This window comes from Ranitomeya imitator, chromosome 3 (genome assembly GCF_032444005.1).
Source record: "Ranitomeya imitator isolate aRanImi1 chromosome 3, aRanImi1.pri, whole genome shotgun sequence".
Classification (NCBI taxonomy): domain Eukaryota; kingdom Metazoa; phylum Chordata; class Amphibia; order Anura; family Dendrobatidae; genus Ranitomeya; species Ranitomeya imitator.
In genome coordinates, this window is record NC_091284.1 from 85,066,584 (window position 1) to 85,081,191 (window position 14,608).

A 14,608-nucleotide genomic window follows, 5' to 3' on the forward strand; every position below is an offset into this window, starting at 1 on the left:
CGGTCATGAATGCACATATTACATGTCACTATGTTCTTGTCTCACCATTTAAAGATGCCTACATATCGTGCTTCTGGCTCTCATCCCTCATCGATCCTCTTCTAGAATGTTGGTAACATTTCAAAGACAAGTCCAGCGATAGCTTTACGTGACCGGTCAGTTCCTCCATTACTGAGAAATCAGCGATTGAATTGAAAGGCAAATGAGGCTGCAGAACTGTGTGTAGATCTGAAGCCTCTGTCACTCCAGCTCTATTTGCTGCCTCCTGCTTTACTGATTGCTCCTTTGCCTCAAGTCAAACATCATAGAGGGTGTCAGTCAAGCAGCAGGAGAAGGCGGCGCTGGGCGAGGAATAGAGCTGACAGTATGACGGCAGTGAGTGTGAATCCCACTGCGCCACTGGCCGGAGGCTAACTAAGTGACTACCTGGTCTCTACTAGAGTCTCTTTTGGTGAGGATAGTGTTGAGCTGTTAGGATAGTCACCAGGTGTCCCTCCCAGACCTGCAGCAGGTGACTTATTGGTCACCAGCACAATTCAAAGCATTAAGGGCGAAGACCAAGACATGATCAGAAAGTATGAGTTTGGGGCGGACGCACTGGTTCAGAATACAAAGAATGAGTAAACTAGCCAGATTAGTAGTATAAGAGACAAAACAATAAAGCACCTTGACAGAGATCTAGTATCAACTGCAACTGTGACCTAAGATAAGGCAAGGTGTGGAGGGAGGTGCTGCCTTATATATTCACTGCTGGCTGGGGATAGGCCAGGGTAGCAAAACTCTGTAGCCCCCAGTGGAATAAACTCCTGGAAAGTCTGGCCGCGCCTCCTTATAGCCAGGAGGAGACTCTAGCAACAGGACAATGTAGAAGTGTTGCACGAGGCAGCTCAGCGAGACGATCTAACACTGGGAGGAGCAGAGCGGTGTACCCAGTGAGTAGGATGGAAAATCCGCAGTGCAAAACCACTGCGGTTTTCACTGCGGATTTTCTTGCGGATTCTTCTACGGGTTTTCACCAGCACTTTCCTATTGGTGCTGGTTGAAACCCGCTGCGGAATCGGCACAAACAATTGACATGCTGCAGAAAATAATCCGCAGCGTTTCCGCGCTGCTTTTTCCGCAGCATGTGCACAGCGTTTTTTTTTTTCCCACAGGTTTACATTGTACTGTAAACTTTGGGAAAATTGCTGCGGATCCGCAGCGGCCAAATCCGTTGCGGATCTGCAGCAAAATCCGCAGCGTGTGCACACAGCCTAAAAGAGCCACCTTGTCAGAATGCAGCATTAGTGCTGCACAAGCTGGCTCTTTTAGTTACAAACGCCTGGGGGGGGGGGGGGTGACGGGTTCCCTTTAAAGGTTTGGATGTATCATGGAAAAAAGATCGTTAGCGCTTTTTCACCGCTGTAAATAATCCAAACTTTGAATAGCCGTACCGAAAAATGATTAGAAAAAGATTCATATGTTAAATAGAAAATGCATAAATTAAAGGGATTGTCCACTACCTCGGATGTCGGCCCTGTATCTCTGCACAGTATAATGTGACATTACCAGGAGCCACTGATTTCTTATTTGTCTTCCTCTGCTCTTTTGTCTCCATTATCTCTGTTCTGCTTCCCCTTTTCTTTTGCCTCTTTTGCCAATTTTGCTGTTCTTCTTCCTTGTTTCCCATCTTCTTTTTTCCTATTCCTTCTCTTTTATTTTAGTCCTGTGCGGTTTTATCTGTCCCTATTTTGCTTGGCTTAGGATGTGTATTATTTGTGTCAGTGGTGTTGTGTTTGTTTTGTCCCTAATGACCTATTAAACGTAACCTAAATAGAAAGAAAAATATTTTAATATGCAATTGTAACTATGCAACAGATCTATTTTAGTGTGACCTGGATAGATAATGTCTGAAATCAGGCGCTCCCTTTTATCTCTTCTTGAGAGTGTTTTCTGTCCACTCCATCTCTATCACCAGATTCGGCTAATGCTTTTAAAGCTTTATATCTTTAGTTGTTTGGTTTATCTCATTATTTAGAAACAAATTTGCTCAGAGCTCATTATATTGCAGTAATCGGCGATGTATTCCTTTATTAGCCTAAAAATAATAATTACATAGAGAATGTTAAAATCCGGCCTTAAAATCAGTTTGTAGTAATTATCATGGCATTCAGTATTCTACTGCTTCAATGATTACTGGAAAACTAAACCTATAAATTAGAAAAAAACAAACAAAACCTGAAGCAAGCTCCCCATCAGTCTGTATTCATGGACCACGGAGAACTCCCACAGAAATGTGTCTAGGGTCCTTACAAATTGTTTGCATAATTAATTTTCAAGAGGGGAGGGGAATGAAACAAGCGCTACTCAAAAATGACCGGAAATAATAGAACATTTAAAACTGTTCTGTACAATATCTTGTGAAGTTATTTTTCTGCACTTCTAGAGGTTCACCAGAAGTAGAAAACAGCAATAATTTTAAGAAATGCCCTTATAAATACATTTCTATACAATATATCTTTAATTACCAAATCTCTTATTATTTACTTTAAGGACCTAATCATTATAAAATTAAAATAGTAGCCATTAGGTCAGAAAGACAGTGTATATCAGTGTTAGCAGCCTCTTCTTTCCTCACTACTTCTGGTATATCCAGTATTACATCAGGTATTGTGGACAGCAGTGTGAGCAGCCTCTTCTCACCTCAGCACCCCTGATATCTCCAGTATTAGATCAGATAGACACAGTGGACAGCAGTGCGAGCAGCCTGTTCTTACCTCAACACCTCTGGTATCTCCAATATTAGATCAGATAGGCATAGTGGACAGCAGTGTGAGCAGCCTGTTCTTACCTCAACACCTCAGGTATCTCCAATATTAGATCAGATAGACACGGTGGACAGCAGTGTGAGCAGCCTGTTCTTACCTCAACACCTCAGGTATCTCCAATATTAGATCAGATAGACACGGTGGACAGCAGTGTGAGCAGCCTGTTCTTACCTCAACACCTCAGGTATCTCCAATATTAGATCAGATAGACACGGTGGACAGCAGTGTGAGCAGCCTGTTCTTACCTCAACACCTCTGGTATCTCCAATATTAGATCAGATAGGCATAGTGGACAGCAGTGTGAGCAGCCTGTTCTTACCTCAACACCTCAGGTATCTCCAATATTAGATCAGATAGACACGGTGGACAGCAGTGTGAGCAGCCTGTTCTTACCTCAACACCTCAGGTATCTCCAATATTAGATCAGATAGACATGGTGGACAGCAGTGTGAGCGGCCTGTTCTTACCTCAACACCTCAGGTATCTCCAATATTGGATCAGATAGACATGGGGACAGCAGTGTTTGCAGCCTGTTCTTACCTCAACACCTCTAGTATCTCCAGTATTAGATCAGATAGACATAGTGGACAGCAGTGTGAGCGGCCTGTTCTTACCTCAACACCTCTGGTATCTCCAGTATTAGATCAGATAGACATAGTGGACAGCAGTGTGAGCAGCCTCTTCTTACCTCGGCACCCCAGGTATCTCCAGTATTACATCAGACAAACAGGGTGGATAGCAGTGTGAGTAACTTCTTATATCCGTACTCCTGGTATCTCCATTACAGATTTCCCATTACAAGTGTGTTGGGAGGACATGACACTACCTATCGGGCTAGCTATGGGAGGACATGACACCTCTCGGGTCACTACTTATCGGGCTAGTTATGGGAGGACATGACACCTCTCGGGTCACTACCTATCGGGCTAGCTATGGGAGGACATGACACCTCTCGGGTCACTACCTATCGGGCTAGTTATGGGAGGACATGACACCTCTCGGATCACTACCTATCGGGCTAGATATCCCCAGAAGCCTCAGCTTTAATGTACAGATTTGTATAGCCCACAAGTAGTTTGCTCAGTCGTTGTTAGCTCTTGTTTTTATAGTCCCGTTACAGGTGTAACAGGTTTATTGCGTTTCCTGCATTTTGTGTCCTACGTTTACTGCAATTCAACTGATGCATGTAAGAATTATACTTACAAGTGGACTCCATACAGACAGGTAGTGTTGAAGGAAAGGAAACAACAAATTTTATAGAAATGTCAAAATAAAAGAAAAAAGAGCACGAGGACTTAAAGGGAGTATTTCATGCCTTTAATGCATATTCAGCTCCTTAGACATTTGTAAAGGGGAGTTCGCCCCTGTAGGACTCATGCCAGTAATCTACATTTTAGTGTTGTAGTTGCAGGTAAATTCACCTTTATTCCATGCGCAGATGAGGGCACTTCGGTGCACCCTTGGTGTGGCTTGGGGCACTGTTACGCCCCATGATTTGTATATCCAGCATTGGCCCTGGTCTTGATAGGATGGCTTTCTAAACTCCAAGCCCTGTTCCTGTGCATGCTTACTGACATGGCGGAGCCCAGCGGTGGGCACACAGTGTCGGGGCTGCCGCTCTCAGTGCAGGTCTGGGCACAGTCTGTTGATGCCACTCGTTACATCCAGAAGCTTAGTGAGCGAGCGGATTCAGTGAGGAGCCAGATATCAGATCCTATGTGCCCGCAATTCGCTCCTACAGTGTTAGTGTGCAGGAACAGGCTGTGCGTTTAGGGAGCGCTCACTGTATGCTAATGGAATAGTGTAAGAGTGCACCCCGAGCCTTTGGCCATGCCAAACCGGCACTGACGAGCCCTTATTTGCATATGGATCAAAGTGAATTTATCATAGCAAATCATTAGTCGCTTTGCATTTTTGTGGTGACAAACTTCCTTTAAAGTGTCCCTGCCCTTACAGACACAACTTGTAGAAAAGCATGGTCTTCCTGGCCTCAAGCCCTACAACAGGTTAAAACTGCTTTTACACATATCAGTCTAATATTTGTCCAGAAACAGTCTTAATTCTTATGCTAACTTACAATCCACACTTTTCGGTGTATGGTTCCTTTTTAGCTTCATTCTACCAGCACTATTGGTGCTGCAACTTCCTTTCCTTCCCTTCTCAGCATTCATTGCTCCTGCTTTGCCCAATGAAAACCCCCCTCTATGTTATGCATGTATGTAACTTAGAAGGCAGGAGAAAAGGAGCCGATGGATAAGACCTGTGTCCCCTTCCTGTAGTCCATCTCTTTAGGCATTTATACAGTGATCGGCAGTACCCAGTAATGGCCACTATGTGGTGCAAGGAGCTGTTGTGTTTTGGCTGCCGCCTGACCGAAGAACTGCTGAAAAGTTGGGGTGCTGACTGTCGGACCACCGCCGACCTGATACTGATGACATAGCCCAAGAATATAGGCTAATTCTCACCACCGTATAGCGGGCGTATTTTCTCTTTTGTGTCTTGGCCTCTGTTCTTCGCTCTTGACTCAAACTCAAAGGTTTTTCTTGTCCTGATGAAGAAGTCTATAGTACCTCGAAACGCGTCGACTGAATAAAGAAAGCCCGCAAATACTTTCTGCCTGCACTTGGATCTATCAGATGTGATACCAGCAGCACAGATTATCCGCAAATCCTCCATATCTGTGTAATCCCGGTCTGATGATCCGTTGGATCTCCAGCAGCTGGATTTATAAATTCTAGAAATGTTGTTGTGTATACACAACTAAATCAGGTGAGCGTAACCCCCTGCGCTCTCTTTCTTCTCCTAGTTTTTTCCTACATGTAAAGAGCAGGAAGTAATATTAGGCCGATTAGTTAGATTTATTTTTTTTTTAATTGATTAAAAAAATTATTAAAAAATGATAGTAACATAAACATCAGATTTAAAGAGAAAATATATATTTTTTTTTTACGTTTGCAACATGTAAAGTTATGAATCTTTGCAAATCAATTTATTAAGGAATTTCTTAATTTCTGTAAAAGAAATTGACTTTTGTAGTGATGACTCATGACTCATACTGGGAAAATTGACCTTCTGTGTCTACATAGAGCTTAGAAGGAGTCAGCTAGGCAGTTTTTAATCACGTGATGTCATAGACCTAATGGAAAAGAGAAGAAGTATTGGGTAGAAAGGCAAAATGAGCAATTGTAAGTACACAGTGCTATATAGTATGATGACTGCAATATACTAAGAGGATAACCATTTTGATGGGCGGAGGAGGAGGAGTGCTTCTTTAACTTTAGGGATGGGATGCTGCTAAGCACAAGACACAGAGGAGGACACGGGTGCAGAACTGACCCTTTCACTGCCAGCATCAGTACTCCAATTGAATTATGGTAGTGTTATCATCAATGCAGCTGAAGACAGACAAATAGACCATCAATAGAAAGAAAGGGATCTGGAAGCCATTTACAATATTGTTTTTTTTTTACAGTGATGAAGACCATTCCTTAATTTAGTGATTTGCAAAGTTTCAGAACTTTCCATGACGGACAAAGCTATTTAAAAATAAAGCAAAGCAATTGAAAGTTTACTCCCTATTTGAATAATGGGTCTTTTTCTGATGTCCTATTCCAGTTAAAGGTGTCGCCTCCTGACCCCTTTTTAGGAAGAAGCCTATCCAGCGATCAGCTGATCGATTAAGGTCCAACTTCTGGCCGATGTGTTGTAATGGCCGGTGTAGGTGTCATGTGGCAGACATGTATATATGTATAAACCTTTTGTTTCCATTGCAGACCATTCCAGTAAATACGATTCCCGCGATGTGGATCGGCTACAGATGGACGACGCCTGGGTGGAGAGCTATCTTCTGATGAGGCACAACGTGGCAGACGATGCACTGAAGATGATTGATGAAAGCTTCAGATGGAGAAAAGAAATAAACATTAATGGTGAGCTGGTCACATACCTAGCCACGATAGACACTCATTGGGTTTATGATCTCATACACATAGTTTTGACATTTTTCTTGGACATTACTAATTAGACACTGGTGATGCTCTACCTAAATGATACTTGCGTCCATCATTGAGTAATATAGCTCAATTATAGGCATGATGGAAATGTATAATGTTCTTGCTATTGGACCGGTTTTCCCAGGAAATTGGCTTACAAAGAGTTGTTCCTTGGCAAAATGATGCCCAGAAGTGTTAGTCTGATTCAGGCTGCGCAGTAGAATTATATAGCAGACCATCTTTCTCTTTGACATAAATGGCTCTGCGATTACTATCTTTCTGTAAGCGGCTTCTGCATCAAGCCAGAAATGCTACTCCAGTCACCAACTGGAGTAGCATGTTTCCAGTCCCAGTTGAAAAAGTAAAACAAAATTTATTCTGCCATATAAAAGGTACCAACGTTTCAACCTGTCAAAAAGGTCATTATCGAGCGACCTGGTACAGACCTTTTCGATAGGTCGAAACGTTGTTACCTTTTTTATGGCAGAGTAAATTTTGTTTTACTTTTTTTTTTTTTACCTGGGATTTGGAGCCTGTCTATCACCACATGTTCTATCTTCCTCCACGTAGGATGCTGTGTGGATTCCAACATACGGCTAAACCTTCATCCACATCCCAGTAAACAGACTGTGTTGATGCTTAAGTCTTATTTATTAGGGTGATGATAACCAAAACTATAACGTTGAACAACAATGGTGGACAGTATTCATAGTAGATGATCGAATAGTGAATGATGTTGATGTACAAGGTGGATGTTCAGTGAATAATCATAGTGGATGACTGGTGAAAAACTGTAAAGAATAACAGCATTTCAGTATATGCACATACAGGGTGCAATCACATAACTGGGACATTACAGCAAGAATTATACAGAGTGCATTACACAGTAATTCTAACAGCACTGCCCTATTCTATACAAGAATGCATCTATCTAAATGCAGAGTACACATTAACCTAACTGCAAGCTGCAAAGCACATCTGCCTAACTATATCTGACTATAGGAGCTGCATAAGGCTTAAATACTAACACAAACAAAGATGCATTAAACCTTTATAAACGTACCGAGATCCGTTAGGACAGGGGTAAGAAAGTAAGCGAGACAGGAGCACGTGTGCCTCTGTTCAGACCAGAGGAAAATGGCTACTGAAGCTTGTCTTCACAAGAAGAATGTGGGCGGGACTGACCCAGAAGACATTGCTCTAGGAGGGAAAGGTTGGTAAACAACATGAAAAGTAGGCAACTGATGACCTCCAGTGGCCACAACTTGAATAACAAGATAATTAACTTTCTGCACATTAAAGGGAACCTGTCACCCTGAAATTCGCGGGTGAGGTAAGCTCACCGTCATCAGGGGCTTATCTGCAGCATTCTGTAATGCTGTAGATAAGCCCCCGATGTTACCTGAAAGAGGAGAAAAAGACGTTATATTATACTCACGCAGGGGCGGTCCCGCTGCTGGTCAGGTCGGATGGGCGTCTCTGGTCCGCTGCGGCGCCTCCCATCTTCATTACAAGACGTCCTCTTCTGATCTTCAGCCACGGCTCCGGCACAGGCGTACTTTGCTCTGCCCTGTTGAGGGCAGACAAAGTACTGCAGTGCGCAGGCGCCGGGCCTCTGACCTTTCCGGCGCCTGCGCACTGCAGTACTATCCTCTGCCCTCAACAGGGCAGAGCAAAGTACGCCTGCGCCGGAGCCGTGGCTGAAGATCAGAAGAGGACGTCTTGTAATGAAGATGGGAGGCGCCGGAGCGGACCAGAGACGCCCATCCGACCTGACCAGCAGCGGGACCGCCCCTGCGTGAGTATAATATAACGTCTTTTTCTCCTCTTTCAGGTAACATCGGGGGCTTATCTACAGCATTACAGAATGCTGTAGATAAGCCCCTGATGACGGTGAGCTTACCTCACCCGCGATTTTGGGGGTGACAGGTTCCCTTTAAGATGGGCAGAACACCACATACTGGATTATCTTGGAGCTTTTGAATTTCCGACCGTTGATAGAGTGCTGCATTTCTTTCTTCATTTCTGGAGTAGCATTTTTGGTGTACAAAACATCAGTTTTTTTGAATAAATACGCCCCTGTCCCACCCCGGCGCTGCCAATTTGGACTGATCGACTGATTTTGTGCCAGTTTTCTGGTGTAAAACTTTTGATAAACCAACCTTAAAATCTGCTATGGCATTAACTGCAACCGGAACTTCATGAGATTGGTAACCATGGCTACCAATCAGCTGCATTCAAGCCTTACATCACCAAGCGCAATACAACAATACAATGCGCCACATCAAGTGATGTACAGCTACCACCACTGGTCTCTGGAGCAGTGGAAACGTGTTCTGTGCCGTGATGGATCATGCTTTGCTATCTGGTATCTGAAGGACGAGTCTAGGTTTGGCAAATTCATGGGGAATGTGCCTACAGTAAAGCTTGGTGCTGGAGGGATAGTGCTATGGGCTTGTGTTTGCAGGGTTGGACTTGCTCCGATTAACTGTAGCTGTTACCCTTTTTTCCTCTGCAGTGGCGGTATAGTTTCTTTCTCCATGTCGGCACATGAATACATAGTATAGAATAGTCTGGATTTACGTTCCGTGTCTCGTGTTTATATATACGATATTGATTTTTAATTGTATATTTCATCCCACGGTCAGAAGCGCAGAAACTTCAGCATTTCTATTGTGGCACTTTATCACACCTGATTTAATGGTAATGTGAAGTCGGATTTCATCTCCAGCGAGCCAACGATGTGCCGCGCCTGTAATAGAATTTCGATATTTTAGCAGACAGTAAAGAGACAATGGCTGAGTTATAACATTAAAGTCTTCTGATTTGTGCCTCCTGCGCTTCGCTATTCACAGGAGAAAGCCAAATTCCCTGTTGACATTAAACGCACATTCTTCATTCTGAAGACAAGCTGCAATTCACAAGCTGGGAATTTACCTTCCCTTTGTTATATTAGTCATTTTCATAACCTCCAGATATCCTTGAATAGAAAAGTTCCTTACAGCAACCTATAAAAGTTGTTTGCACAATATTTGCCTTTGACTATTTATTTTTAGACGAAAACCAAAAAAAGCATTGCGGTGTATATATATAAAAAGAAATAAATTAGAAAAGTTCTGCAGATGCACGTTAAGGCGAGCTGGGCGATGGGAGTAGTGTCAGTTTTTTTTATATGGATTTTCTGCTCTTGTATGCATATAAGTGCTGCACCCTGTAACATTACTCATCTGCTGATTTGTAGTCATTTGTATAATGATTTACTTGTAGGATATCCTACTGCCATTTATATACCGCACTATGTACGGCAATACTGTGGGACTCGGGAGAGCTGGAGCATGGCCTGAAGGCAGCGAGCCCATAGGTTTTAGGGCTGTGGTTCAGCTGCTGATCTTTGGACCTTTTGTATAAGGGTATGTGTCCACGTTCAGGATTGCATCAGGATTTGGTCAGGATTTTATGCAGGTAAAATCCTGACCAAATCTGCACCAGAGGTCACTGGCAGGTCACTTGCACTGTCCTTTCGTTTTTTCTGCAATGTAAGGACCTGCTGTGTTCTTAAAAGACGCGCCGCATGTGCATTTTTGCGGGTATGCCGCATGCGTGTTTTAATGCATAGTGGAGACGGGATTTCATGAAATCCCCTCACCTATGCTGTAACATCTGGACGCTGCGTTTTTGACGCTGCGGCTCTACGCAGCGTCAAAAACGCAGCGTTTCCTGAACGTGGAAACATACCCTAAAATGTTTTTGTCACACGGTATTTCTATTTTTCTAAATTAACATAGAGGACCATTGGAGGGTTTATATAACGAGGTAGAGCAATTATTTAGTAGAACTGGTGCTGCCATAAGGGGTACTGGTAACGAGCAGAAAAAAGGGCACGACATTGGAAAGAAGCTCCGGCGCTTGTTGATTTCTTGACTAAAGTCTGTATTTTTAATCTGTTTGTTGGGTTCTCCATGCATGTGTTGTGACTGACACACAGCCGTGACACATGCAGGACGCCGGGTTACCTCAGCAGCTTATTCGGTAAGTGCTTTAGCTTTCCGAACAAGCAGTTACCCGGCTCAACTCTAATGACCACCACAGAAACTTCAGGACCTAGAATGAAAGCAACCCTTGGTGGACTTTGAGGCATGCTCCTGTTCTAAGGTCCAAGTTTCAGCTTCCTCCCAGAAGGCATGACATTTTCTCACAGGATTTCGTGACACTCGCCCATCTTGGACTCCACACAGTGATTATCTTCAGCACCTGCTTTACTGTAGCTGTAAAAGCAGCCAGGTGGCACCTTGTGTAAGTGAGGATCTCCTGCCTTTTTAATTTTCTGCCTGCGTAGCCATATCAGGGCTTTTTTTTTTTTGGGCGGGACAAGTTGTACTTTTGAATGACACTATTCATTTTACCACATAATGTACTGGAAAATGAGGAAAAAATACAGGTGCAGTGACATTGTGGAAAATAAACAGTTCTGACTCGTTTTTCGGGGCGTTATTTTTACAGCGTACATTGTGTGATAAAAATGACCGGGCAATGTGAGTCTCCTCATTAGTACAATTACAGCGATTCGAGACTTGGACAGCTTTTTTAATTATTTTAGTGGTGAAAAAAATAGGAATTTTTGGAAAAATAAATAGAAATAACAAATAAATTGTCTGATTGCTTGTACAAAGCACAGTAATGCCACACTATTGCTGCACATAGTAAAAGTCAGTGTCTCCTTTGAAGCCCGGCTACAGGCATTTACAAACCACTGGCCCAATTCTCTGATTTTGTCATACAGATCTGTCGTGGCAGAGTATGAACCCAGTCAGTCAAAATGGTGGAGGGGAAACAATAACCCTACCATTCACCTATTCTCCACCGAACCTAACCACAGAGGTTTGTACCCTAATAATACAATTAGCACCCCTGCTGAAAGATGTCTAGCCCTGAGAGGCCCTATAAAACTGGGAAATTGAGGGATTTACCTTTCTCCTGAAGTTGATTGAGGTTCATAGGTGGCGATCTTGTAGAATCCCTTTGGTCATGGTTTTATAGGGCATTATAGGACCTTTTAGGGCTAGCCATCGTTGAGCGGGGATTCCAATTGTGTTTCTTGGGTACAAACCTTCACAGTTTAATAGGGTGAGAATATGTGAATGGTAGTGTTATTGTTTCCCCTCCCAAACTTCTTTGACTGCCTGGGTTCATACTCTGTATGGCCAAATCAGAGATTTAGGTATTGCTGGGTATGCGACAAGCTCACTCCATGATCCTGCTCTCTGCTGACTTGCACCGTACGTGTATGGCGGATGTCGGTAAGTGGTTAAAGACCGTTAACAATCTTCCCAGGAGTGGACCATCCAGCAATATTCACCCCAAGGTCTCGGGGAAATTGCTGAAAACCCAAGAGCTACAGCTGAGACTCTAAAGTCCCACTTAGCATGCTAGATGTTCAGGTTCATAACAGCACAATTAGAAAGACTGAACAAACATGGTTTGTTTGGCAACATTGAAACAATGTCCTTTGGGTAGACCATAATGCCCTGCATACTTATCATATTCACACAGACACCTCATACCTACTGTGAAGAACAATGGCGGAGGGGTGATGATTTGGGCTTGTTTGCAGTTACAGGATTTGAGCACCTTGTAGTCAGTGAGTCGGCCATAAAATCCTCTGTAAAATGTCAAATGTGGGGTCATTTACCAAAAAGCTTAAGATTGACCAAAACTGGGGACAAGGATCCTAAGCGCACCAGCAAATCTACATCAGAATGGCTGAAAAGGAAAAGACTCCAGGTGCCGCAATGGCCGAGGCACAATCTGGACCTCAACCCAAGTGAAATGCTGTGGCGGGACCTTAAGAGAACTGCGCATAAACAAATGTCCAAAAACTTCAGGAAAATTAAAGGGATTGATTGATTGGGGTGTACTTGGTTATTGCATTATGGCCTAGCTTTTCTTTGACCCGATGTTACACTAGCAGAATCCGTGCAGTTCCCTTCTCCAAGCCAGTAATGTGCACGGTGCTGCGCTCTTACAGACCGCGGACTTGTCTCTAGCACCCGATTATTGTACTTTGCTAATAAGCTCCTGGGCTAATGAACGGAACGAGATGCCAGACTCTCCAGGATGTTTTTTTAGCTTGGCGGTCATGTGTTTTTAATTGATTCTTGGAATTCCTCCAAGTGAAATTAATGTTGAAGGTATGCGGTGATTAGACTTAGCGCCAAGCTTAGGAACCGGGCTCATAAGAACATGAAGGCGCGGACTCACAAGGCGGGCTGTGTGCCACGGCTTCATATCTCTACTTCTGAGCTCAGACCGTCACAATCTTCCAACAAGTTTCCTGTCCATTAAAAACAGGAGACATCCACCCAAGATAGGGATCTGTCCCTTAGGAAGTACAGGGAATATGTAACTATCATTCTATACAATGGCTGCAGTGCAAATTATTGTAGATCTGTTTTCAGATGAAGCCAAGTAGGGTTCATAGGCCTTTACCTATTAAAAAAAACAAAACGTTAACCCCAATCTATAGGATAGGTGATTACTGACTGATCGCTGGGGATCCTAAGTGCTCCTGAGATTGTGGCTCTGGAACTCCAACAATGCTCTGTCCTGATTGGAGAGATTGTGCGTTTGTTCCCCTTAAGTGAGTGATCTGGGAATTTTAATTTTTCTTGTGGGCCTAAGAATTTACTGTTGCTGCCTACCTGCCTGTTGTGCCCAGTTCCGATCTTTGCCAACTCCGAGCCATCACAACTCGCTCCTTCTGGCAATTCCAAGGATTCTGGTGACTTGGAAAGATCAGCAGCTTCACTTCCGTTCTGCTCTGTTGACGGGCCATGACTGCTGATATCATGATCATTGATAGCCGGCTCCCCGCTGCATAGCTGCGGGGAGCCGGCTATCGATCAGCATGATGACGATAGTTACATCCCCTCGTCAGCTTCCTGAAACAGGAAGAGCTGCTCTGTTAATCTGTGGTCGCTCTAAGCCGGCGTCGGGCACAACAGACATGTAGTTAGCAACTACTTGCCTGTCAGTTCTTAGCCCCATAAGAAGAAAATAAAAATATTCCCAGACAACACCTTTAAGTTCCTTTCACCGTGACATTATCTTTATGATCAGGGTCTACAGCAATCTATGGCTGTACTCTGTAGATGATTATCAGACTTCCATTAGGGCACAAAAGTATTACTTTTATTACTGTTGGTTTATGACATGGCCTTTTCCATAGATGTGAACTGTACGTGTTTGTCACAATATGTTGCACTTAAAGGGTGATTGTACTTTAGGTGCCGAGAGTTGTCTGCCCTAGCACTATGTCCCATTGTAGAGGGATCCAGAATCCTGTTCCTATATCTGCAGTATCCGTTCACCATATGCACTGGATCCACCTGATGGAAACCAGTTCAGGCAGTGTTGGAGCTTTTCTAGCATATGCACTTATGGAAGCCAAAATGTGTGAAAAGAGCCTGGTTCTGGGTACATCTTGTGTTAGTGACGTTTGAATTTTTGCTCTGAAGTTGATAAGTTTTTTTTTTGTTCTTTTTCCCAGATCTGAGTGAATCTGTTCTACCCAGGTGGTGCTTTGATGTTGGAGCCACCTACCTGCATGGCTACGATAAAGAAGGCAACAAACTATGTAAGTATAAAGCAGAGCTTACATACGGCTTCATCTTTTTCAGAATCCAATCATTCAAAAATGTCTTTATTCACATAATCTATGGCGGCATTTCATAGAAACATGCTTTAAAAGTGCTCTTCTAGGCAGAGACCTGTCACTCCCGGGCAGCGGGCGGGGAGAAGCCACCAGGAACC

General features: G+C 43.5%; 1 protein-coding gene across 2 annotated transcripts in view; it reads left to right on the plus strand.

Annotated features, from left to right (window-relative positions):
• MOSPD2 (motile sperm domain containing 2) overlaps positions 1–14,608 on the plus strand; it is a 172,551-nt gene that overhangs the window by 19,584 nt on the left and 138,359 nt on the right. For both annotated transcript variants that reach the window (XM_069761043.1, XM_069761041.1), the window contains exons 3-4: positions 6,581–6,736; positions 14,346–14,432. In XM_069761043.1, the coding sequence (XP_069617144.1) occupies positions 6,581–6,736; positions 14,346–14,432 (243 nt within the window). The remainder of the gene's footprint in view (positions 1–6,580; positions 6,737–14,345; positions 14,433–14,608) is intronic.